Below are 25,835 nucleotides of genomic sequence, written 5' to 3' on the forward strand. Positions count from 1 at the left end.
CGATTGGGAGGAATTGGTGTTGGGTGTTCAGAGGACTGGGGGTGGGGGGGATGTGACACTTGGTCGTGGGTGCTAGGCAACACGTCCCATCTTCCCATTTTCTTCAGACTCTTTGATGGCTCCCTGATGGTCCTGGAGTAAAAATCGGAATCCTGGGCAGGATCTCTCAGGCCCTGTGTGGTCTGGCCGCTCCCTGTTCTTCAGCCTCATGTTGCTCCAGCCATCCTTTCCTCCTTTCAGGTTCCCTCCTACGTCGGGGCCTTTGCACATGCTGGTCCCTCCGCCTGGAGTGCCTTTTTTCCATTTTCACCTGGTTAATTCTTTGATGTCCCTTCCTTAGGGAGAACCTCCTCTGATACCTCCCCACCCTGGGTTAGGTCAGGATGCCCAGTTTTATACTCGTATGAAATCATGTACCACTTCCAGCCCTTCTCTGGGATTATGCATTTATCTGGGCAGTGATTTGATGAAAGCCTGTCTTGCCGCTTGACTGGAAGCTCCATGAGGGCAGAAACCTTGACTCTGCTGCTGATGACTTCTTTGCCGAGGAACTAAGGGGGAGGGGGTCGTAGGCATAAGCACAGGTTAGGGGGCTGGACCACAGGGTCTGTTGAAGTTCCTGACCTTGGGTGGGCATGGCTGGTGTGTGCATTCTGTAAGATGCCTTCTCTCCCTGGTCTCAGGTCAAGCTCTCCGTGTACTGGGACTACATGAAGGCGATAGGACTTTTCATCTCCTTTCTGAGCATCTTCCTTTTCCTGTGTAACCACGTTGCTTCCCTGGCCTCTAACTATTGGCTCAGTCTCTGGACTGATGACCCCATCGTCAATGGGACCCAGGAGCACACGAAAGTCCGGCTGAGCATCTATGGAGCCCTGGGCATTTCTCAAGGTGGGCCTCCCTGCCCCCCACCTGCTGTCGGCACTTGGAGCCACTTCCATGTCTTGTTACAGGATTGGGTCCCCCAACTTGTCAGGGTTTTGCAGACCCATAAACCAAACACACATGAATAGTAACTATCACATAATAGACACTGAGGTATTTGTAGAATGAATGTTTCTCGAATGCTCTGTTTCGTGTGGCCCTAGGAGACAGAGGGGAGGGGAGCTCCAATGTGCCCATTTTACAGATGAGGAAAGTTGAGAAATAGAAGGCGACCAAGGGCCCTTGCCCCTTGTTGTTCTGGCAGGGTAATGGCGTTTCTGTAAAGTCTTATTTGTGGACTTTTGCCTGCTGCCTAAAGGTGGGAATTAGTTTATATTAGTGGTTCATAACACAGGCAGTGTTGTCCTCAGAGGACATTTAGCAATATCTAGCGATACTTAAGAGTCGTCACAGCTTCAGAGTAGGGGTGGGTGCTACTGGCATCTAGAGGCCAGGAATGTTGCTAAACATCCTGCAGTGCACAGCACAACCTCCACAGCAGAGGATGTTCCAGCCCCAGACGTTAATAGTGAGGAAGTTGAGAAATCCTGCATATACCCCTCCTGTGGTCCCATGAAGGTACCTAGACACAGCAGCGTTAATAGTCATAGCTAATGTTTACTGAGCACTTACTTGGTGCCTGGTTCTGTTTTGAACACTTTAAGGTGTTTTAATTTATTTTACTTTTGCAGCAATCACATGAGGTAGGAGCTAATGTTTTCCCCATTTTAGAGATGCAGAAACTGAGGCCCAGAGGGGTTAAGTAAGTTCCCCAAAGTCATGAAGCTAATACATGGCACAGCTGGCATTGAGCAAGGCAGTGTTGCTCAGAGCCCATCCTCTTCACCACCACGCTACATGGTCCCTGAGCTGTGTGTTTATGTGCTCATAAAAATGATGTTTTTATGATAAATAAGTGTATACAATAAGTGTATACAGTCTGCATTTTGAGCACTTCTTGTGTACCAGGCACATTGCCAGGTGGACCCTTTATGTTCAGCAGTGCTACAAGATGTGTCATTGTCCCCATTTTACAGTTGAAGAAACTGAGGTGCAGAGAGCTTAAGTGACTGAAGGAAGGTCCCATGGCTGGTGACTGGCAGTGATAGGATTTGGCTCCAGAGTCTGTTGTCCTAGCCCCTGCCTCCTGGCTTCCTTCTTTGATCAAGGAGACCAAGATCGAAGCCTCTCCATCCCTGTGAAATCACCTCTCTGAACAGAAAGGGTGCCCTACTGTGGCTTGTTTGGAGGGACCATAAATGTCTCATGATCTCTAAGAGATGGCTTTGAAAAAACCAGAAGAGCAGGCATGGAGTTCTTAAATTTCTCAATCCCTAAAACTCCCTCAAAGGGCTAGGGTCTGTGGCCTCCAGATTATAATTAAGAGAAGATAGAGCACAGAGAGGGTGTGATATTGATCTGGACTCACAGCAGCTGTGTCCGTTCCAGAGCTGTGCTGTCCAGTATGGTAGCCACCGGCCTCATGTGGCTATTTGAATTTCAGTTCATAAAAATTAAATAATATTAAAATATCAGTTATAGAGTTACACTAGCTATATGACAAATGCTTAATAGTCGCATGTCGCTAGTGGCTACCACATGGGACAGCACAGATACGGACCATTTCCATTACCACAGGAAGTCCTGTTGTACAGCGCTGGTCTAGAGGATGTGGCATACAGATTAAGAGCATGACGCTGGAGCAGGCTGCTGCCATTGGAACCCCAGCTCTGCTTCTGATTGGCTGAGTCTATTGAGGGCAAAGGAATTCACCTATCTGAGCTTCAATTTCCTTACCTGTGGCATGAGTACTAATAGAACTTATACAGGGTCCTCATAAGGATTAGATGCATGTAAAACTCACACAGTGAGGTTTGTGCATACTAAGTGCTCGATTAATAATTGCCACCATCATTATTGTTATTAGAAGCTGGGAGTCCAGGCTGCTTGGTCCACATGGTCACATGGCCACTCGTCCCTGCCCTCAGCTCGGTCCCTCTCCCATCATGGAATTTAACACGAGAGTGTTTGTAGGTATCACAGTGTTCGGCTACTCCATGGTGGTGTCCGTTGGGGGCATCTTCGCCTCGCGCCGCCTGCACCTGGACCTGCTGCATAACGTCCTCAGGTCGCCCATGAGCTTCTTCGAGCGGACCCCCAGCGGGAACCTGGTGAACCGCTTCTCCAAGGAGCTGGACACGGTGGACTCGATGATCCCGCAGGTCATCAAGATGTTCATGGGCTCCCTGTTCAATGTCATTGGCGCCTGCATCATCATCCTGCTGGCCACTCCCATGGTGGCCGCCATCATCCCCCCCCTGGGCCTCATCTACTTCTTTGTCCAGGTAAGAGGTGGGGTCTTAGGGTCCAGGACGAGCCCAGCTCTGTATCACTCTCCATGTGAGCACAGGGCTCCCTTTGTTTTATGTTTCCTCAGTGTGGGGCTGTGGAGGATGTGCTGGAGGAGGGTTAGATTTATTTTTGTCAGTTTTGAATACCTAAGTTGATTGTTTTTAGCTTGCAATAACCAAATATCCTTTTTTCCTAATAATAAGGGTTTTTTTTTAAAGCTGTAAGTTATAAAAGAAAATAAGCTATAGCCATAAAGGCATCTTTATTATTAAAATTCCTTTAAGTATGAAATTCTTTAGGTCCTAAGCCCCCTGCAGATAATGAAGACATGAATAAAAGCAACTTAAATATTTTTTTCCCTTGTAATAGAAATCTTGAGGTGTAGGCTATTCAGGGCTGGTGTGGCAGCTCCATGAGCTTGTTAATATCCCAAACTCCTTCACTGTGGGTTGTTTTTTGTTTTGTTTTTTTTTGGGGGGGGGGTGTTGTTCTGTCGTCTTTGCCTTCCGTTCTTAAGTTGGTCTCATGGTCCAAGCTGGCTACTGGAGCTCCAGCCATCACATTTGTATTTCAGAAAGTAAGCTTGAGGAAAGGGAACAGGGCAGCAAGGGAGCATTTGACAGCTGAGTCAACATCAGCTGTGGTGCTTCCAGTTGACAGATGAGCATGTTGAGGCCCAAGTGGTGGAGCTGGGAATGTGAACTCATGCCCGATTCGAAAGCTCTGGCTGGTAACTGCAGTGCTGCATTGTGCTTTCCTGCCTCTGAGAGGTTAGCTGCAGCAGAGTTGCTAGTGGGGGACTGCTGTTTAGATGGGAGCGTAATGACTGCTGCACAAAATAAGAGTAAGAAACCACGAGGTGCTCCATACCTCAAACCGCACTCTGTGTGGCCTGTTCGTGTGGGTCTCGGGAGGCCTTGGCCCAGTCAGCCAGCCCCCAGACCCTCCCACACTGTGGCCCAGTGACTGGTGAGTGTGAACAAAGGTGGAATCAGAGCAGGTCCCAGACCCTCGTGGTGTTCTCTTTAAATTGGTGCCAGCTTTTCTGGAAAGTCATCCAGCTGCATTTACCAAAAATGTTATCCGAGTTCATACCCTGGCTGGACAATTTCCTGAAGGACCCAATTCGAGAGAACAAAATGGGCCAAATGTGATGTTTGAGGCAGCTCAGATATCTGCCAGTAGCAGGGCCTTGAGCACACCATGGAACGACTGGGTAATGGAATGTTACGTGCCTTTAACAGGAGAATTAGGAAGACACTGTTGCGACACCGACAATTTTATTTTTAAACAACAAAGCGAATGAAGTTAGCAAAGGACCAAGTTGTCAGCACACTGTCATTATAACTAAGATGAAGTGCATAATGTGTGTGGACAGGACTGGAAAGAGAGGCACAAAAATGAAAACATTGCCTTTCTAAGGGTTGAGATTATGGGAGAATTTGGTTTTTTAATGGCTTTTAACTGAGTATATTCTGGTCCTGTAACCCAGCAGTCTCAATCCTCAGTGTATATGCAAAAGAAGAGAATCTATCAAGCAAAAAAAAAAAAAGCTAGAATGTTCTTAGCATCTTGATTCATGATAGCCCCAAATGTCCATCACAGGAGGATGGATACATACATTGTGGTATATTTATACAATGACTCAGCAGTGAAAAGGAGTGAGCTACTAATACACACAAGGAGGATGAATCTCAGAGATACTATGTTGATCGAAAGAAGCCAAACACAAAAGAGTACATTTGTGTGATTGTGTTTTTATGAAGTTGAAGAACAGGCAAGTACAATGTGATAAAAGTCAGAGTAGTGGCTATAAGGGGTATTGACTGTGAGAGGACACAAGAGAATTTTCTAGATTTTGATCAGGTAGTGGCTATGCAGGTGTAGATAAACATAAAATCCATAAAGCTGTAAAGATTTAGTGCACTTTCCAGTGGATGTAAGTTGCATCTCAAAAAGTGGCTTTTAAGGGTATATGTGTGTAAGGGTATGTATTCTCTCTCTCTCTCTCTCTCTCTCTCTCTCTCTCTCTCTCGGGAAAACATCTAAAAGGTTATACACTGAAATCTGAATAGTGCTTATCTCTGGATTGTGGACTTAATGTAATGTTTATCTAATCTTTCTGTCTATATCACTCCAAGATTTTAAAAAATGGATATACATTACTGTTTTAACTTAAAAGCAAGTCATTTTTAGAAAAAGGAGTGTAAGAGGTAAGATGATGTGGAATTCTGTTTGGGCTTCCACATTGCTGGAATAAGGCATTTCTGCCCGTGGAATTGTTTGGCATCCATGAAAATTACCCGGCACACGTCTTAGTGTCTCGGCTCTCAGCCCGCTGCCTGGCACAGGGCAGGTGTGTGTCGGGCAGTTATTTTCACTCATGATACCAGGCAATGTCTTGGTCTCTGGAAGAGTAAGGTGAGCCCACGAGGTGGATTACGTCTCCTGGAACAGAGCTTAAAAGGAAAGCTAATAATTATTTTTTAAAAATCAGGCTATTCCTTAACAAAAATGAATCTCAGGTTAGCTTTTTAGAGGAAATAAAATTCTGAGGACATGACAAGTGGAATAAATTGAGCAGGTAAAATGTTGTGGAACTGTTTCCACCCAGGATGAAAGAAAGCCAGGGAGAGGAGGTGATTCCAGGAGAGGGTAATGGGGACGGATGCCGGGGGGCCTCGAGCCAGGCAGGAGGTCTGGATTTCATTTCGCTGCCAGAGGAAGAGATGGCATCTGACCGTGTGCAGGGATTGTCAGAACCACTGTTCTGAGATGGCCCTGGTTGGTGTGGTCCCTGGCTGAGTTTTCAGAGTTTCTGGAGCCCCAGAAGGCTGCCCAGCTTGCGGTTCAAGTGACCACGTGAGCTGCCATCCAGAAAGAAGTGGCTGACCTTGGAGGCCCTGTCAGAGCCACCTGTTCTGTTCAGTGCTCTCCGTGGAAGGTCTCTGCCCCCAAAATGGCCCAGGGCACCCGGCGCAGGCCAGGAGGCAGGAGGCCATGTCCCTGAGCACCCGGTGTCTGCTTGCCGGACTCCGCTGTTGATGAAGCGGCGTTACATCTGCAGCACGTCCAGGAGAACAGAGGTGTCTTCAGATGACCAGTCCAGCCTCTGTCACAGCTCCTCAACACTTCCAGTGAGCGACTCCATCTTGTTCCATCTCTAACGAGCTGAATGCCCGGGGTGAGGGCAGGAGCAGAGCGGATGTGGTCCCTGTCCATGGGGACGGGCGGAGGCAGGGTTTGCGCTGAGATCTGGTTGTCATAAAGCCACCCTGCGGCGCCCATAAACCCTAGAGGTCAGTGGTATCAGAGGGGCCATGCAGTGCTGAGGTTAGCACTTTGACGGGGTTCAAATCCTAGCTCTGCCACTTCCTAGCCACGTGACCTTAGGGAAGAGGTTGTCTTTAGTTTACTCATTGTGAAACTGGAATGAGCACCTCGTACGTTTTTGGTGAGGATTGCATGAGCTGATATATGTGAAAGAACTTAAAACAATCCTAGGATGCTGGGCTCCACGTAAGCGTTAGCTATTATCATAATCACCACCACCGGCAGTATTGCGGGCGCTGTGCCTGCCGTTTGCCAGGTGAGTCGGGACACCCGCTGAGAGCAGCCCAGCTCCAACATTTCGCCCCTGGAAGGATCCAGACTTTCTCCAGCGCAGCCCTGGGAGGCTGGGATGAGGGACCCTCGCCCACTCCCCGTCTGTTCTCTCCCACAGAGGTTCTACGTGGCCTCCTCCCGGCAGCTGAAGCGCCTCGAGTCGGTCAGCCGCTCCCCGGTTTATTCCCACTTCAATGAGACCTTGCTGGGGGTCAGCGTCATCCGCGCCTTCGAGGAGCAGGAGCGCTTCATCCGCCAGAGCGACCTGAAGGTGGACGAGAACCAGAAGGCCTATTACCCCAGCATCGTGGCCAACAGGTGGGCGTGCGGCCGTGGGAGGGGGCGGGGGGAGCCTCCGGGTTCCTGGATGAGGGTGTGGAGCCATAGACTCGGTGCACGGAGAGGACAGTATAACCATTAAAAGCAGAAAGGAACATGGTCAGCACGCAGCTCCAGGGGCAATGGAGTGCAGGGACAAAGAGTTCTTCTGGGGTCAGAAGATACTGCAGGAACCATCATTTAGCTGTTGTCCTGGTGATACAGGACCATCAGTGACGGCAACTTCAGCTATTGAGTGTTTTTGTGCCATGCTTCTCATCACACCACCCCCGTGTGATGAGTATTGGAAGCAATTTACTTATATTAGGTTGAACCGTGTGAAATTGCCATTTGGGGGATCAAGAATGATTAAACATCATCAATCAAAAAAAGGGGTAGAAGTTTGCTAATTATTGACGAATCTGGAAAAATACCCTCCTCACTTGCTTACATCCTGATGTATTTTTTGAGATGTGGGATGGAAAACTCTGGAGAGGGGTAATAGCACCCTGGAAATGACCCACTGTGCACAATGTAATCCCATCGTGTAAGACTGGGCAGGGAGATTGTGAATTACTGGAGAGAACCTTGCCTTCCCTTGAAGAATTTTTAGGGAGTTTGTCAAAATCTGGGTGTGTGTGGGAATAGCTCACCCTGAGGACCAGTCACATGGATCTTAATGCTGTAGTGGAAAAAATATTGATAATAGTGTCTTTTCTAGAATGCTTTACATTTTAAAACATTAAAATAATGTTCCTATGTGATATCTTATAAAAGTTAGCTTTAAACCAGTAAACCTGTTTATATTTTAAAGGTAAGGTAATACATTTTAATGTTTCTGAAATGAGGGTGATCTGGGTCTGGGAACCCTTTGGCTGTGTTGAAAATGGTGGTTTATTTCTCACTCCCACCTCCCCCTCTCCTGCCAAGAAGAAAGTTATTTTAAATCAGGGGGTGCCTCTTACAGTTGATGATTTCTTAGTATTTAGGAATTTTCTGGGACATATTTTTAAAAAACGCACACACGGGTATATTTTAAAGGTTTCAGTGAGAAAAAGTTGGTTCTTAAAAAGGCAGGCTTCAGCTTCCTGGAAAGGTCACTTCTGGAGAACTCTATTTAAGTTCCTGGGGTTGCCAGATCAGTGAGGAATTCCTGAAATCATGTCCCTTCGGCCCTCCTTCCCCATGTCCCATGAGCAGGGCAAACGAGACCTCTCTCAGGAACTATCGGGGAATTATTTCGGTTAGCAAAGTGGCCACCTCCCCCCGCCCCCCCAGCTGGAAATCAAGTCCCTGAAAAGCTGACTCTGGGCACGTGTGTGTGTGTGTGTGTGTGTGTGTGTGTGTGTGTGTGTGTGTCCGTCCCCCTCTGCCTGTGTCTCCACGTAGGTGGCTGGCTGTGCGGCTGGAGTGTGTGGGCAACTGCATTGTCCTGTTTGCCGCCCTGTTTGCAGTGATCTCCCGGCACAGTCTCAGTGCTGGCTTGGTGGGCCTCTCAGTGTCTTACTCACTGCAGGTAAGAGGGGGTGCTCTCAGGTGGATTTTCCAGTTCTCTTAATGGGGAGCCAGTTGTCAGGTTTTGGGGCCTTTGCTTTGGATCTCTGTGGGAGCGGGGGAGACGAAAGGGGGCCAAGTAGAGTTTGAGGAGCAGGTCTAGAGCCCAGTGACCGACTGGCGCAGGAGAGAAATCAGATGTGCGGCCCTGCTTCCCCCATCAGCCAAGGAGAGTCCTTGATGGCATGAGAGGATGCCCCCAGCTACAAGAGAAATGTACTTAATCCTATAAATTTCCCTTGAAGCACTGCTTTAGCTACATCTCCCAAATTTTTGATACATTGTGTTTTCTTCTTAACATCCAGTTCAAAATATCTCTTCATTTCCTTTCTGATTACTTGTGTGGCCCCTGGGTTATTTTGACATGTGGTGCTTGCTTAAGAGACACAATGTAGGAAGTCTGGCTACAGTATGTGGGGTTGCTGTTTTCTGTACCTTTGTTATCTGAAACATTTCATAATTAATAATGACTTCATGAAAATAAAGCAACTCTCGCTCACTCTAGAAGCTCCATGTGCCTCTTCCACTCACAGGTCACCACATACTTGAACTGGCTTGTTCGGATGTCATCCGAGATGGAGACCAACATTGTGGCCGTGGAGAGACTCAAGGAGTATTCAGAGACTGATAAGGAGGTAAAACAAGCCCCTGGCCTGACCTCCTGGCCATGATCTTCGGTGTGGCTTTACCCAAAAGAATCCTTTGAGCCCTACCATGTGGGCCTTCAGTAGGCAACCTCTGTCTGACAAAAATAATCTTCTGTTATTTGTTATGTATTTTGCGGGGGGGACTTACATTATGGAAAATGAATCATACTAATTTTCTCTTTAAATAAGTTTAAAAATTAAATACAAATGAGTCGTTCAAAAATATTAAAAGTCAGGAACAAGAGAATCAGTACGTGGATATTGCAAAAATCATGTTATTGGTAAGGAATTGACCAGAGTTTGGGAAACCCTGCATTTATTTAACCCAAGTCCTCATTTTATAGGTGGAAGAAAAAGGCATGTAGGGAGGGACGATGGCTGGTCTGAGGTCACACATGGTCCGTGGGACAGCTGGGAGTAGGACCCAAGTCTCCAGGCTTTGGTGCCATGTTTCCCCTAATAACTGCCTTATTCTGCCCACACACCACCTCCGAATAGCAGTAGTAGTGTTAATAATGGTAATAGCAGTGATGCTTGGAGATACCACCATCCCCACTACTACCCGTAATAATAGTAATAGGGACACACATATTGTGCTCTTGTGGGGTGTCAGGGCCTGGACTAAACATGTTACATAGACTAATTCATTTATTCTTTACACAGCCTTATAACTCACATTCTGCTGTTATCCCCATTTTGCAGGTGAGGAAATGGACAGAGAGAGGTTAAGTTGCTTGCCTAAGATCACATGGCCGGTAAATGGCAGACCCAGGATTTGGGTGTGTGCCTTTATGCCGCACTTTATTCCAAGAAAATGCCCCTTGGGAATGAGACCAAAGTGACCCTGGTTAGACTCTGTCTTGAGGATTTACAGAGGTGAACTACGCCAGGTCCGTTAATGCTCTGACCCGGTGAACCAGGGCCCACTTCATCAGAGAGCATCTGTCAGAATGGTGTGAGCGCCCCCTGTGGAAATAACAGCACATTACACCAGGAGTTTCCCACCCTACGTTGAATTTATCTATTTATTTATTTTTAATTTATTTTTATAAAAGCTTTCGAGATGTAATTCATATGCCACGCAGTTCACCCGTTTAAAGTGTGAAATTCAATTTAATTTACTTTAAAAAATATTTTACTTATTTTACTGCTTTTAATTATTTATTTTTATACTTTTAGAATAAGAGCATATTTGAAAAAGACCAAAGAAAGATCACCAGAGTCCTACCACTATTAAAATATATGTATTTACTTATGTGTTTATATATATTATGTATGACATTTAGTTATAGGTAGAAAGCTCCACCCACTTCTCTCCAGTCCCCTCTGTGTTATTATAGCATGTCCCCTTATTTATATAAAGGGTGTAAAAAAAAATTAACGTAAGAAGTTTACGGGGGAGAAAGGGTGGACTTTCTCTTTTTTTTTTTTTTTTTAATTAATTAATTAATTAATTAATTATTTTTGGCTGTGCTGGGTCTTCGTTTCTGTGCGAGGGCTCTCTCCCGTTGCGGCGAGCGGAGGCCACTCTTCATCGCGGTGCGCGGGCCTCTCACTGTCGTGGCCTCTCTTGTTGCGGAGCACAGGCTCCAGACGCGCAGGCTCAGTAGTTGTGGCTCACGGGCCTAGCTGCTCCGCGGCATGTGGGATCCTCCCAGACCAGGGCCCGAACCCGTGCCCCCCGCATTGGCAGGCAGACTCTCAACCACTGCGCCACCAGGGAAGCCCGGACTTTCTCTTTTATTGCCCTCACCATTCCTCTCCTTCCCTGAAGATAGCCCTGAGCCTGGCCCAGAGCACATCCAGGTGTAGACCTCAGGAAATGCTGAACTGAACTAAGCAGCTTTTCAGAAATAGGGGCTGTGTGACCCCAGGCAAGTTGCTTTCTCTCTCTGTGTTTCAGTTTCCTCATGTGTAAACTGGGGATAGGAAAGACCCCACTCGTGGGATTGTACTGAGGATTAAACGAGGTAGTGTGATAGAGTGACCTTCAAGTGTTAGCTGCTGCTTTTACTGTCGACCTCCAGACCTTAGAAGCCATTGGAGTATCTCACCTTTACCCTTGTGTCTGTCTAGAGAAGACCGCTCATTCATTGATTCAGTCCATGAGTGTTTATTGAGCACCTACTATGTGCTCTGGGCCCTGGGATATAGCAGTGAACGAATAAAAGAACCTGTCCTCATAGAGGGGATTTCTAGTGGGTGTGGGTGACAGAACGAGCAAATATGTACTTAAAATGCTAGGAGGTGGGTAAGTGCTCTGAAGGAGAATGGAGTGGGGGAGGGGAGAGACGGGCCCAGGGCGAAGAGGGTGGTCGCATTGACCTGAGATCTGTAGCAGGTGAGCAGGTCCAGAGGGTAGTTTGGGGAAGAGCACTCCAGGCAAAAGAAGCCGCAAGTGCAAAGGCCCTGAAGCAACAGGTGTGGGTGTTCATGGAACAGTCCAGAATTCAGTGTGGGGAGCATAGTGAGCGAGGGAGAGGGCCGTGTGGTCAGAGGGGTCATGGAGGCCTCTCACACAGAGCCTTAGGGCACACACATGAGATGGACTTCAGACTCCTGAACCCCACCCCACCACCCACTGTGATTGCAGGCTCCCTGGCGAATCCAGGAGATGGCACCGCCCAGCAACTGGCCCCAGGTGGGCCGAGTGGAGTTCCGGGACTACGGCCTGCGTTACCGAGAGGACCTGGACCTGGTTCTCAAGCACATCAACGTCACCATCGATGGAGGGGAGAAGGTGGGTGCACTTTGACTCCCACCAGTTCACGGTCGGGCGTAGGTTGCCACCAGGCAGATGAAATGAGCTTCGTCATTTTCCCAGTCTGTCCCTGTCCCAAACCACAGGGTGGAGTGGCCTTTTGGAGAGGGGCTTATGGAAGTAAAAGCTGCTCAGAGAGTGTCCCAGCAGGGTTGCAGACTGGTAGCCCGAGGGCCAAAGGAGGCCCACAGATACGTTTTGAAAGAAATCTAAGTTGCAAATGTTGAAAAATCTGGAATGTTTTATATAAAAATCCATTTCCTGCTTTTCTTGAAAGATCAGAACATCTGGCAACACTGGGCCCATCCTCCTTGCCTGGCTCTTTCTAGACAAGACATGAGCCTCCCAGTTCACCGACTGGTCCCTTCCTGCTCCATTCATGTGCCCACTCGGCCTGTAGGCATTCGAGTTGGCAGTCTCTAGAACAGAAAGACGTCATCGTCACTACTAGGGATGGCTCAAGGGACATGTGAAATGGACAGAATTTTGGAACGTATTGCTGTTCCTGGAAGACATCCTTGCCCTGAGACCAAGGGTCCTCCTGGCCGTTTGCCAGAAGACAGTGTTTCATCTCTGAACATACGGATTTGTTAAACTTCCTACCCCAAGGCTCAGAATGTTCTGTTCCCATGAGAGAATTTCTCCAACTTATAACAAGGGGAGGAACAGAGTGGGCGGTGTTCTCACTGACGCTTTATGGCTTATGTTACATCATGAGACTCTGCTCTGTGAGTTGCTGTCAGAGGGTGGAGGAGCTGGCCTCTCTGGAGCCCAGATGAGAAGGGAGAGTTCTAACTGGAACATCAATCATTGGCCATTAAATGGGGAGCCCAGTTCCCTCAAGAGAGGATAAGTAGAGGCCAGCTCGTATCCCTAACCTCTTTTTGCTTACTCAGCTGGGATGCAGGGGGATCTGCTTGAACCTTTGAGATATTTCAACAGCTCAGATATTTCACCAGAACAATCTGATTATTACTTAATATTATCTTGAGTTGAAAATAACTAACTTATAAAAAGAGCTGATTATAATTTTAATTTTTAAAAAGAGCTGGCAAAGAGAAGGGAGTCCTTCTTGACCTTTGGCCGAAACAGCCCCTAAAGGAATGTCTCTGGGAAGCTGCTGCGGATGGGGGCTATGGTGGGAGGTGGGTTGACCAGACGACTGAATTGCTCTGGTGCTGGTACTTAAAATGAGGGCACCATGGGGCAGGAGGTAACCCCAGATAGCAGCATTCCCACTTCACCCTGGGCCCTTCCTGTCCCACAGGTTGGCATCGTGGGGCGGACAGGAGCCGGGAAGTCATCCCTGACCCTGGGCTTGTTTCGGATCAACGAGTCTGCCGAGGGAGAGATCATCATTGACGATGTCAACATTGCCAAGATCGGCCTGCACGACCTCCGCTTCAAGATCACCATCATCCCCCAGGTGGGGCCGACGGGCTGGGCTGGGTCACGCTGAAAGCGATGTGTGTGTATTTTCAGGACAAACCTACCTTTATTCCTACTTTGTTACTTTCATGTTTTTTTTCTTTTTACTGAAATTATGCTATGTTTCTTCACGGAATCTCCTCTTAGCACATAAATAACAGTGGGACTTAAGCAGGTTTCATTCATTCCTTCACTCCTGCCACCCAGTAGGCAGCTTCCTGAGCATCTCACAGGATCCAGTTAAGGTACCGGCTTCTCTGCCGGCTGTCGGTCAGCACAGGGATCTCTGACTCTCCCAAGAGCTAGGCGAGAAAGATGAATTTTCTAGACTGATGCCAGTAGGTGGTGATTCCTTAATACGTTGCCTTTTAGTGTTGTTTTGCCTTATATTTCTTCTAAGGTTCTTATTTGGAAGCGGGATGGGGAGGAATCCAAGTACCTTGCAATTAGGATTTGCCCATGCTGCATCTCCCTTCCCGAAAGTTCCCAACACATTTGCATATTGAATGCTCTGGGAAATCTTGCAAGAAAGAAATCTATTTTATTTCACTTAACCCAGAGTTTTCCAGGCTTTTTTCCCCCATTATTGACATCTTCAGAAATGGTGATTCCAAGGGACTCTGAAACCCCATTTTGAACAATTCTGGCAAGAACTTTCTACATTGCGCCTCTTTGCCCTACCCGTGTCCACCGTGACGTGAGGCTCATATGTCATCTGCCATCTTCCCTCCGAACAGGACCCCGTTTTGTTTTCGGGTTCCCTCCGCATGAACCTGGACCCATTCAGCCAGTATTCAGATGAAGAGGTCTGGACGTCTCTGGAGCTGGCCCACCTGAAGGGCTTCGTGTCGGCCCTTCCCCATAAGCTGAACCACGAGTGCGCAGAAGGCGGGGAGAACCTCAGGTAGGCGGGGGTGAGGCCCCAAACCGGGTCTCCTCGGCTTCAGCTCTCCCTCCGTCAGGGCGTTTGTAGGTTTTGTCCATTTCCATCTGGTTCAGACCTGGGTTTGAGTCCCAGCTCTGCCACGTGAGCTGTTGGTCTCTTAACCTCTTGGGGCCTCAGTTTCAGTATCTAAAATGGGTTTCAGTCTAGGCTCATTTTACCATGAGGTGTAACCAGGATGACCAAAACGCTTCCTTGCTTACACCAGGTCCATTCAATGGAGAGTGGCTATCAGTTGTTAAACTTTGGGAAGGCTTCTCTTCCAGTCAGTAAATAGCACTGCTCTGAGCCCTCCGTGTCCCCACCCACTGCCCCAGCTGCCGTGGTCCGTCTCCCAGGCTCCCCAGGATCCACCCATGATCCAGCAACTGAAGTGTTAATGCCTGGCGCAGCAGGGATCCTGTGCCTCTTTCACTTATCCATCACCATGACAACCAGACACCAAACCTCAGGTGTGTTCAACAAGAGCCGTGACCGCTCACACACTGGGGCGGTCAGCCAGGCTACTCTGCTAGTCGTGGCTCACGCACGTGGGTGGTGGCCGCTGGCTGTAGGCAGATCTATTCGGCCTCTACTGGGGGCAGTTAGATTCTGCCCCGTGTGTCCCTCATCCTCCAGCAGACCAGCTCAGGCATATTGTCATGGTGATGGCAGAGGTGCAAGAGTGAGCAAAGCCTGGTGTGCATTCCCATTTCAAGCCTCTGCCGGCCTTATGTTTGCCAGCATCCCGTTGGCCAAAGCCAGGCACGTGATTGAGTCCAAAGTCCGCAGTGAGGGGCCCTACAGAAGGCATGGATATGAGATCATTTTTGCTACCTGTTATTTTGGATATCACCTCTGAGCCCTGTGTTGAGAACGATTCTGAGCCTGCTTCTAGCTCAACGGGAAGACCGTTCTGATCGATTAGTGATGTCTGCCATGGGCACAGATGTGCGGAGTGGAAGCGCTCTCCTGATCTAAGCAGCACGCAGTGTCTCTTCTCCCTTCTCTCAGTTCAGGCCTAGGCTCAGGGTCGGGGTGGTTTTGACACTGTTTCCTGGTCCTTCTCTCCCGGTCAAGCGTCGGGCAGCGCCAGCTTGTGTGCCTGGCCCGGGCCCTGCTGAGGAAGACGAAGATCCTTGTGTTGGATGAGGCCACGGCTGCTGTGGACCTGGAAACGGACGACCTCATTCAGTCCACCATCCGGACGCAGTTTGACGACTGTACCGTCCTCACCATTGCTCACCGGCTCAACACCATCATGGACTACACGAGGTGATGCCCTGGCACAGAAGGCCTCCGGACCTTGTGGTCCACCCCGGTCACCCGTTCATTCATTCATTCATTCATTCATTCATTCAACACTGTCCTTATGCCTAGTGACAGCCTGAGCTGGTGGAACCTCTCTTTGTCCTGGTTAGTACCAGGCATTTTTTGCCATCACTCAATCATTTATTCAGTCAGCACGTGTGGAGTGCCTGCCACATTCCTGGCTCTGTTCCAGGCACTGGGGACTGAGCAGGGAGCTGTCAGACAGGGAGCCTGCCTAAGGGACCTTATAGATTAGTTGGGGGCTGGGTGCAGAGACAGACAATAAACACAGCAACAAATAAAAGGGAATTGTGCTGGGAAGGAAATATAAAAGGCGATAGAGAGTACTGGGGGTAGCATCACAGGACATTGACATTGACTAGAACTGGGGTTGAGGATGGGCAGCCAGGTAGAAAGCTACTGTAAGAGTCCTGGCATAGGGTGTTAGGGGCCTGACCCAAAGCAGGGACTTTCCCAGATGGGCTCTTGGGGCACGAGGTGCCAACCCCTTCCCCACCCCTCATGTCTGTGTCCCCTCCTTGCAGGGTGATTGTCCTGGACAAAGGGGAGATCCGGGAGTATGGTCCCCCCTCCGGCCTCCTGCAACAGAGAGGTCTCTTCTACAGCATGGCCAAAGACGCTGGCTTGGTGTGAGCCCAGAGCGGGTGCAGCTGCTCAGAACTGCAGGGCCGACATGCCAGCAGCCAGGGATGAGTCAGCATCCTTGGGAACCCAAGCCTCGCGTAGACTGAAACCAAAAAAAAAAAAAAAAAAAGAAAGAAAAAACCAAAACACACAGAAAGCAGCCACCCTCTGGCCCCCTGCCTGGAATTGGCTGTGAAGAAACAGGAGAGACACAGGGATGCGGTGCCCCCAAAACACGCACATCCTTGCCTCTGTTACCCCCACAGACGCACACACGTTCTCACGCCCCTGGGAGGGCACATGTGCTCTCTGTGCTCTGTGGGGTGGTTTGGGCCGCCAGACTTCCAGAGAAATCGGTTGCATAAAACATGCTAGTGACCAAATCCAGCCAACTGCCTCAGATCTCTCCAGCCGAAGTCTGTGGGTTCCAAGCTTTCGAGAAGCTCCCTGGTCCCCGACACCTCTCTGTCCTTGCCTGGCTCTACCCAGATGCTTGTTTCCCCAAGGCTGCAGTTTGGAGGTGAGGGGCCTGGTGAAGATCATTTTCACTCTCAGGCAGTGTCCTGCGGGCCGTGGACGCGCTTCTCACCAGCCATCTGGTCTTCTGGGTGCTCAGACGTGGGAACCAGTGTCACAGCGCTGCCTCCACCGGGACTTGCTTCACGGGCCAGAGGCCGCATGTCTCCCAGCGCTTCTCGTTGACGGGACTGGGCTGGCCTCCGGGTGACCTGGCCCTGGAGCTCCAGGCTGGGAGAGTTCTCTCAACGCCGACTTCCCCGCTTGACTGCTCACCTCCTCACCCGCTCCCGTCTTTACCTTGCCTTCCTTCCTCCCTCTTTCTACCTGTAGCTAGAATGGGTTTACGCCTCCAGGTACCGAAAGAGAAGGCCTGCTCATGGTTATGCAGCGTTCAAAGCCAAGAGCGCTGGTGCCTCCAAGTGTGAGCAGTTGGTACTGAAAAGAGCCCCGTTGAGTCTCCTCCTTGTTCTTCGATTTCAGTTTCTCACCCGGGGCCTCTGGTTGGCTGTCAGGGGCGGCCGGGTGGAGAACTTGACTTATGGTTACTGAGTCTCTTCTGGGACAAGAAAAGAACCCAATCATGAGTGTCAGTGATTTTCTTTTTCTTTTTTTTTTTTAAGTACTGCTCTAGGGAGAAAAACAGTCTCAACACTTTAATTTCTTGGGAGGAAGTACTGGGCCGAGGAGCGGCATCCCAGGGAATGGCCATGTTGGCTCAGCATCTGGTGGTTGGTCCCTGTGTTCCTGGAAGGAAACGGGCAAGTGGGGTCCTTTCTTCAAAGCCCTTTAGGTTCCCTGATTGGAGACCAAAGTGAGACCCAAAAAGCAAAGAGAAGTCACGGCTGCCCCAAGATTCATGCTCGCTATGTGAATTACGTTGCTGACTTCAAGCCAGAGAAGCATCTTTCTTCTTTTAGGTGGAAATACATATTTATTTTTTGTAAGTTAAACCATTATTTCACATTAGATAAACCAAGTGTTTCTTGGGGATCTTTTTGTAATGACTTACACTGGAAACGTGAACATTTGCAAATAATTTGCAGTAAAAAAAAAAAAATATTTTATTTCTTTCTAAACGACTGTTCCATTTTCTTTCTAGCGAAGGTTCCTGCCATCTCTCCAGGAGTCGGGATGGGGCACCCTCTCATCTGCTGCTGTTCTTTCTCCTTGGCAAGCATGTTGTTTCTAGCGGGAGCTCTTGGAATTGGGAACCTAGAGATTAAGAATCAGGTGGGGTTTGGTGGGGAATCGGTGTAGCACGGTGGACAGGGTCCTGTCCTTGTCATCTGCAGGCTGTGTGACCCTAGGCAGGTCACTTAGTCTTCGTGCCTCGGTTGCCTCATCTGTAAAATGGGGCTGATCATACCCTCCTGGGCTTGTTGTGAAGATGAGCACTGATGTGTGTGTTATGTGCATGGCCCAGGTTGGGTTCTAAGACACAGGCAAGGCAAACATCACAAGTGGCAAGAATTACCCTTGGAAATCCCTTTGTGGTGTTAGGCCAGGCTAGGCTATGCTGCAGTAACAAACTAGCCATAAACTCTTGGGACATGAATACAAGTGTGTATTTCTCGTATATTTCTTGATGAGGATCAGGCGCCTCTCCTTTGGTACGATGACTGACAGAGCCAGACTCTTCTGGTTTTATGACATCGCCTCTCAGGGGCTGGCTTCTGGGTCACCACAGCTGGGGAAGGGAAGTTGTGGACAACTCACACCCACTGTTAAGTGTCTCAAACCAGAAGTGACACAAGTCAGTTCCACTCACAGCCTGTTGGCCAGAATTAGTCACATGGCCCCACCAGGCCACAGAGGAGGCAGGAAATGCAGGGACGCTTAAGGAAGGAAGCCCCTCCCTGTGGTAACTGATGTTATTTCTGAGTTTTGGATAGTGGGGGAGGAAGACCGGGGTGTTGGGATCTGAGTTCGTATTGGTGAGTCTCGACAGCGAGGAATGCCAGGATTTGGGGAGCACACACCCCAGAACCATGCTCCAAGGACACACGCAGGTGGAGCGGCCAGCGCTGGCTGTGTGTCCCCTACCCATCCCCCGCCTCCAGGCTGCCTTGTCTGAGGAGCTGGGAGGTGAGGGTGCTCAATGAAAAGCAGCTGCGAGGTTGTCACCCTTAGAATGAGAAGCACTTGGATGTGCCCTGTGGGGAGTCGATTTTAGATGTGGGTGTGTCTCTGTCTCAGGGCCTGGCCCTGAGTATTAAAATCCTGGGTCAGATGCTAAATGAGTGTGCGATCGGCATGTGCCTTCCACGTCATGAAGAGTGGCGGGTGCAGCATTAACCCTGAAGAGGGTGAGCCAGGGCGTGGAGGGGGGTGTTAGGGGGCCTGCACACCTCTTCCAGGTGAGTGCCCCAGCGCCGTGGAAGGAGAAGGGGAGAAGCAAGCTTTGTTGTGCACCTGCTGCGTGCCAGGCCCTGGGCTCAGCGCTTTGCACAGCTCTCCCCGTGGGAAGGGAGCCCCGGGCCAGAGAGCATCCCCAGCCATGTTTGCCTCCTCGCCTCGCTGCTGTTCTTCCAACCTCAGGGTCCTCTCTCTTTTCCCAGACGTCTGCGTCACCTGCTCCTTTCCCTGTTTGACAGGGGCAGCTCCGTGCAAGCAGGGCTGTAATCTCTTTATTTCTTGCTGAAGGCTCATATGGCACATGCTTAGTGACTGCATTCTCCAATCTGGGACTGTGCTGTCCCTGTGCCGGGCCGGGACCCAGATTGAAGTCACTGGGACCCTAGAACTTGCCCTTCCGGAGTTGCAGCTTCCTTGCTGGTACAACTGGGATCTTTGTAGCCACCTGGCCAGGTGGCTGTGAGGATGAAGACAGCCATGCCTGGCCCTTAGGATGCCTTCATATGTGGTGATGCCATCCATGCATTCATTCGTCTGTTCATCCATCCACCTAGTCATTCCCTCCATCCATCCATCCAGTCATACGGTCAGTATCTATTGACCCCTCCTACGCACTGTGTACCACGCTGGGTGCGAGGGAAAGCACAGCCAACACAAATGCACAGATCTCTCGTCTCAGTTCAAGAAGGAAAGGAGCCCTTTCCTGTCCTTCTGGTGGGATTCTAGAGTGGAATTCATCTCTTATCCATGAGCGATGTGCTAGAGCTAAAGAAATGTGCGAGAGGCAGTGTGGTACAGTGGTTAGGACGTGGGCTCTGGCACCAGCCTGCCTGGGTTCAGATCCCTACTTACTTAACACTCTGTCTCAGTTTTGTCACCTGTAAAAGGAGCCTAATGATAGTACCTTCCTCAGCAAAGCATCCTAGTAAGGTGTGGGGTGACGTACCTTCCCCCTCTGATTGTGAGGATTAACTGGGTGACAGGCATTTAGAGCAGGGCTGTGTGTTTGCAGTGACCAGTGGGACTCGGGTGAGGTTTAAGGACCTACCGAGAGAGGCACTGACCAAAGAAGGTCTGTACATAGCTTTCCTGCCTCTTAGCTGTGCTCACCTGCCAGCCAGGCCCTGCTCACAGGAGCCATAGCCAGGGGATTAATGGCCCGGGTAGCCCACGGGCTGGTGTCCAAGGAGCCATGGGGTGGGCCCAACAGCAGCCTTGTTAGTGGGCTCTTGTGGGCACTGGTTCCGCAGCCCACACTCTGCTTCCTGGCAAAATACCTCCCTCCATGAAGGAGGCTCTTGTGGCCCTGGAACAACGCCACGTGACCATGCCAAGCACACAGCTGCCACCTTTGCCTGCAGTCGCTCTGCCAGGGCATCAGCTGGCTCGGCTCCAGGAGGAGACATGAGAAGCACTGTGTCTGGTCCCTTCCTGCACCTTGCAGTAGGACAGACACCCACACGAGATGACTTGGACTTTGGTGTTAGGCCCAAGGGGAGATCCCCGCTCTGCCACTTACTAGCCAGGTGGCCTTGCCAGGTCACGTCCACTCTCCGAGCCTCAGTTTCCTCATCTGCAAAATGGAGCAAAATCACTAGTAATGATGGCATTTTGTTGGCATGATGGGGGCAGGCAAGGGATGCAGACCCCTACCCCATTTTGAAGGTATCAAAATGAACTCTGGTCACATCTTGAAAAGGGGAGGCAGCCATGACTGGACCTGGATTTAGATTCCTCTGGGCTGAAAACCCTAAGTCAGGATGGACAATCAGAAAGTCCCCATGAGGTTAGGAGGTCAATAGGCACAATGAAAAAGTGTATACAAAACAAAGATAACAACTCAAGCCTTAAACTATTCAAAGGAATACAGAAAAAAAAAATGTCCCCATGAGCTGTCTGGGACAGGGCAGGCCCTGTGTCCGGGCAAGTAGGTGTGTGTCCACGGGCCTCTCCTGACACACCAACACAGCCGTTGCCCAGGTATCAGTGCATTATTGATGGCGGAGACCCATGACTCAACTGGCAGTGTCTGGAGGCATTTTTGTCACAACTAGAGGAGAAGGTGCTCCTGGCTTCGAGTGGGTGGAGGCCAGGGATGCTGCTGACATCCGACAGTGCGCAGGACGCCTCCACGTGGAATTGCCCACCCCGCATATCAATAGTGAAGAGGTTAACAAAAATCCTGTGGTATCTACCCTCCTCTGCTGCCCCTCAGAGGCCCGTAAACAACAGTATCGAGAATAATAGCAAACGATTATTGAGCACTTACTTTGTACCCTGCTTGGCTCCGACCCTCTCTGAGTATTAACTTGCTCTCTCCCAGCTGCAGTGCCGGGGGTCAGTGCAGACCCCTGGGCGGCCATAGTTATGATCCGGGGATTTGTCTCATTTCTCACGCTGCCCTTTTCAGCTGTGTCCCTGTGACCTCAGGCTTGGCTACTTCAGGCTCTCACCTCTTTCCTGGTGCTTGAAGCCATTTTCATTAGAATGCTGATCGCTGTCACAAACGGGCCCGAGCCTTGTGCGCTGTGTACTGACCTTCATGGAAGCAAGCGCTGGACCTTGACCCACCCCTGACCTCGGCCTTCCAACAGCATCTCCCCCACGGCGCCTGGCGGGTGGAAGTGTGACCAGAAACGCCCTAGGTGTTCTAACAGCTGCTGGGGCAGATTTAGTCCTGAATAAACAAATGGATGAAATGCACCAAATCCTGAGCAAATTCTCCCGGTAGGGCCCAGGAGGCCTGTCTCTTCTCATCTCCCTTTTGGAATTGAACTGTGTGCTGGGCGAGGGCTTGTGCCCGGAGAGGCCCTTCCCTGGTGTGGGCTGTGGCTTGTGCATCTGTTCAGACATGATGCTCCCTGGAGCTCATGCACGAGGGTGGAGTAGTGGTTCTCAGTCCTGGCTGCACGTTGGAATCATATGGGCTGGAGACCACACCAGTGGTTGTGAGGGCAGGGGGAGGTGGGTGTGGTTACAAAATAGCAATTTGAGGGGTCCACGTGGAGACGGAAGCAGTCAGCATCCCGACTGTGGTGATGGATGCAGGAACCTGTATGTATGATGCAAAACACACACCCAGTGAGTACAAGTAAAACTGGGGAATCTGAACAGGATCGGTGGATTGTACCAATGTCAATTTCCTGATTGTGATATTGAGCTGTCGTCTTTTAAGATGTTACTGTTGGTTTCTCAGGTGAATTCTACCAAACATACAAAGAAGAAGTCACACCCATCCTTCTCAAACTCTTGCAAAAAATTGAAGAGGAGGGAACACTCCCAAAGACATTCAATGAAGCCACCATCACCCTGATACCAAAACCAGACAAAGACACCACCAAAAAGGAAAATTACAGGCCAATATCTTTGATGAATATAGATGCAAAAATTCTCAACAAAACATTAGCAAACCAAATCCAACAACGCATTAAAAAGATGATACATCACGACCAAGTGGGATTCGACAAAGTGTGATTCACCCAAGTTCACAAGGATGGTTCAACATACGTGAATCAATGTGATACGCCATGTAAACAAAAGAAAAGACAAAAACCTCATGATCATCTCAATAGATGCAGAAAAAGCATTTGACAAAATTCAACATCCATTCATGAGAAAAACTCTTACCAAGGTGCATATAGAGGGAACATGTCTTGATAATAAAAGCCATTTATGACAAACCCACAGCCAATATAATACTCAGTGATGAAAAGCTGAAAGCCTTCCTGCTAAAATCTGGAACAAGACAAGGATGCCCACTCTCACCTCTTCTATTCAACATAGTATTGGAAGTCCTATCCACAGCAATCAGACAAGAAAAAGAAAGAAAAAGGTACCCAAATTGGAAGGGAAGAGGTAAAACTGTCATTATATGCAGATGATGATATGATATATAGAAAACCCTAAAGACTGCACACAAAACTGCTAGAGTTGATAAATTCAGCAAGGTAGTAGGATACAAGATTCACGTACAGAAATCAGTTGCATTTCTTTACACCAACAATGAAATATTAGAAAGGGAATGTAAAAAAAAAAAAACCTTTTAAAATCACAACCCCCAAAATAAAATACTTAGAAATAAACCTCACCAAGGAGGTGAAAGACTTATATGCCAAGAACCATAAAACGTTAAAGGAAATTAAAGATGATTCAAAGAAATGGAAAGATATCCCATGCTCTTGGATTGGAAGAATTAATATTGTTCAAATAGCCATACCACCCAAAGCAATCTGTAGATTTAATGCGATCCCTATCAAATTACCCATGACATTTCTCACAGAACTAGAAAAAAATAATCCTCAAATTCATATGAAACCATAAAAGACCCAGAATTGCCAAAGCAGTCCTGAAGAAAAAGAACAAAGCAGGAGGCATAACTGTCCCAGGCATCGGACAATACTACAAGCCTACAGTAATCAAAATAATATCGTACTGGCACAAAAACAGACATATGGATCAATGGAACAGAATAGAGAGCCCAGAAATAAACCTGCACACCTACAGCCAATCTTCAACAAAGGAGGTAAGAGTATACAATGGGAAAAATAGTGTCTTCAGCAAGTGGTATTGGGAAAGTTGGGACAGCTGCATGTAAATCAATGAAGTTAGAATGCATCCTCTCACCATGTACAAAAATAAACTCAAAATGGCTTAAAGACTTAAACATAAGACATGACACCATAAAACTTCTAGAAGAGAACATAGGCGAAATGTTCTCTGACATAAATCGAACCTATGTTTTCTTAGGTCAGTCTCCCAAGGCAATAGAAATGAAAACAAAAATGAACAAATGGAACCTAATCAATTTACAAGCTTTTGCACAGCAAAGGAAACCATAAGAAAAATGAGAAGACAACCTGCAGAATGGAGAAAACATTTGCAAATGCTGCAACCAACAGGGCTTAATTTCCAAAATATACAAACAGCTCATACAATTCAACAACAAAAAAAATGAAACAACCCAATCCAAAAATGGGCAGAAGACCTAAATAGACATTTCTCCAAAGAAGAAATACAGATGGCCAATAGGCACATGAAAAGATGCTCAACATTGCTAAATATTAGAGAAATGCAAATCAAAACTACGAGGTACCACCTCACACCAGTCAGAATGGCCATCATTAAAAAGTCTACAAATAACAAATGCTGGAGAGGATGTGGAGAAAAGGGAACCTTCCTACACTGTTGGTGGGAATGTAAGTTGGTGCAGCCACTGTGGAAAACAGTATGGAGGTTCCTCAGAAAACTAAAAATAAAATTACCATATGATCCAGCAGTCCCACTCCTGAGCATATATCTGGACAAAACTATAATTCAAAAAGATACATGTACCCCTATGTTCATAGCAGCACTATTCACAATAGCCAAGACATGGAAGCTACCTAAATGTCCATCAACAGATAAATGGATAAAAAGATGTGGTACATATATACAACGGAATACTACTCAGCCATAACAAAGAATGAAATAATGCCATTTGCAGCAACATGGATGCAACTACAGATTATATTAAGTGAAGTAAGTCAGAAAGAGAAAGACAAATACCATATGGTATCACTTATATGTGGAATCTAAAGTATGACACAAATGAACCCATCTATGAAACAATCATGGGCATACACAACAGACTCTGCCAAGGGGGAGGGGGTGTGTGGGAGGTTGGGGTGAGCAGATGTAAGCTTTTATGTATAGAATGGATAAACAACAAGGTTCTGCTGTATAGCACAGGGAACTATATTCTATATCTTATGATAAACCATAGTGGAAAAGAATATTTTTAAAAAGAATGTATATATATGTATAACTGAATCACTTTGCTGTACAGCAGTAATTATCACATTGTCAATCAACTATACTTCAAAAAAAAAAAGATGTTATTATTGGGGGAAAAGTAGTAAAGGGTACACAAGGAGTTTTCTGGATTATTTTTTACTGCTTGTCAATCTACAATCATCTCAAAATAAAAGGTTACTCTGTAAAAGGTACACACACCATTGTTCCAGCCCCAGCCCCAGGGATTCTCATTTCATTGGTCTATGGTGGAGCCTGGGCACAGGCAGTTTTTTGGGGTCCCCAGGTGAGTACAGTGGGCAGCCAGGGCAGAGAGCTGCTGTCGACTTTGGCTCCAGGGTAGATGCGGCTGGATGAGCCCTGATCAGGCCAACCTGCGGGTTGCTGTGTCCTCTTGGGTCTGGGGTGATCGGGCATTTTCTCCTCCCAGAGAGCAGAGAGGGGTCTAGACTCAATTCCATGTGGCCACTGATGACCCTGGGTCACTGTGTCTCCAGGGCCTGGCAGACTCTCCGGGTTGGTGGGGAGGGAGCAGGATCCAGGGGCTGGGCTCAGACCAGGCCTGATTCCTGCGCCAGCCTGTAAAACAGGCCCCTCTGGGCCAGCAGCTGGGCCGGGCTGCCGCTCTCTGCCACCTGCCCCTCGTCCATGACCAGCACCCTGCAAGGGAGAGGGACACAGCCAGCTCTTTGGATCGCAGCCC

General features: G+C 48.5%; 2 protein-coding genes across 6 annotated transcripts in view; one reads left to right on the top strand and one right to left on the bottom strand.

The window, feature by feature from the left end:
- The window catches only part of ABCC1 (ATP binding cassette subfamily C member 1 (ABCC1 blood group)), a 131,988-nt gene extending 113,925 nt beyond the window's left edge, over positions 1-18,063 (top strand). For 2 of the 3 annotated variants that reach the window (XM_082360759.1, XM_082360760.1), the window contains 10 exons: positions 684-891; positions 2,959-3,269; positions 7,001-7,200; positions 8,590-8,716; positions 9,288-9,389; positions 11,995-12,141; positions 13,430-13,588; positions 14,328-14,494; positions 15,593-15,787; positions 16,369-18,063. In XM_082360759.1, coding sequence (XP_082216885.1) covers positions 684-891; positions 2,959-3,269; positions 7,001-7,200; positions 8,590-8,716; positions 9,288-9,389; positions 11,995-12,141; positions 13,430-13,588; positions 14,328-14,494; positions 15,593-15,787; positions 16,369-16,477 — 1,725 coding nt within the window. In that variant the 3' untranslated portion in view covers positions 16,478-18,063. The other variant, XM_082360761.1, reaches the window with a different exon arrangement.
- A 23-nt stretch (positions 18,064-18,086) lies between these two features.
- Positions 18,087-25,835, bottom strand: part of ABCC6 (ATP binding cassette subfamily C member 6) — a 71,417-nt gene continuing 63,668 nt past the window's right edge. For all 3 annotated transcript variants that reach the window (XM_082360764.1, XM_082360763.1, XM_082360762.1), the window contains one exon: positions 18,087-25,792. In XM_082360764.1, the coding sequence (XP_082216890.1) occupies positions 25,684-25,792 (109 nt within the window). In that variant the 3' untranslated portion in view covers positions 18,087-25,683. The remainder of the gene's footprint in view (positions 25,793-25,835) is intronic.

Source organism: Balaenoptera borealis (genome assembly GCF_965194805.1).
Source record: "Balaenoptera borealis genome assembly, chromosome: 16".
In the NCBI taxonomy this organism is placed as follows: Eukaryota; Metazoa; Chordata; class Mammalia; order Artiodactyla; family Balaenopteridae; genus Balaenoptera; species Balaenoptera borealis.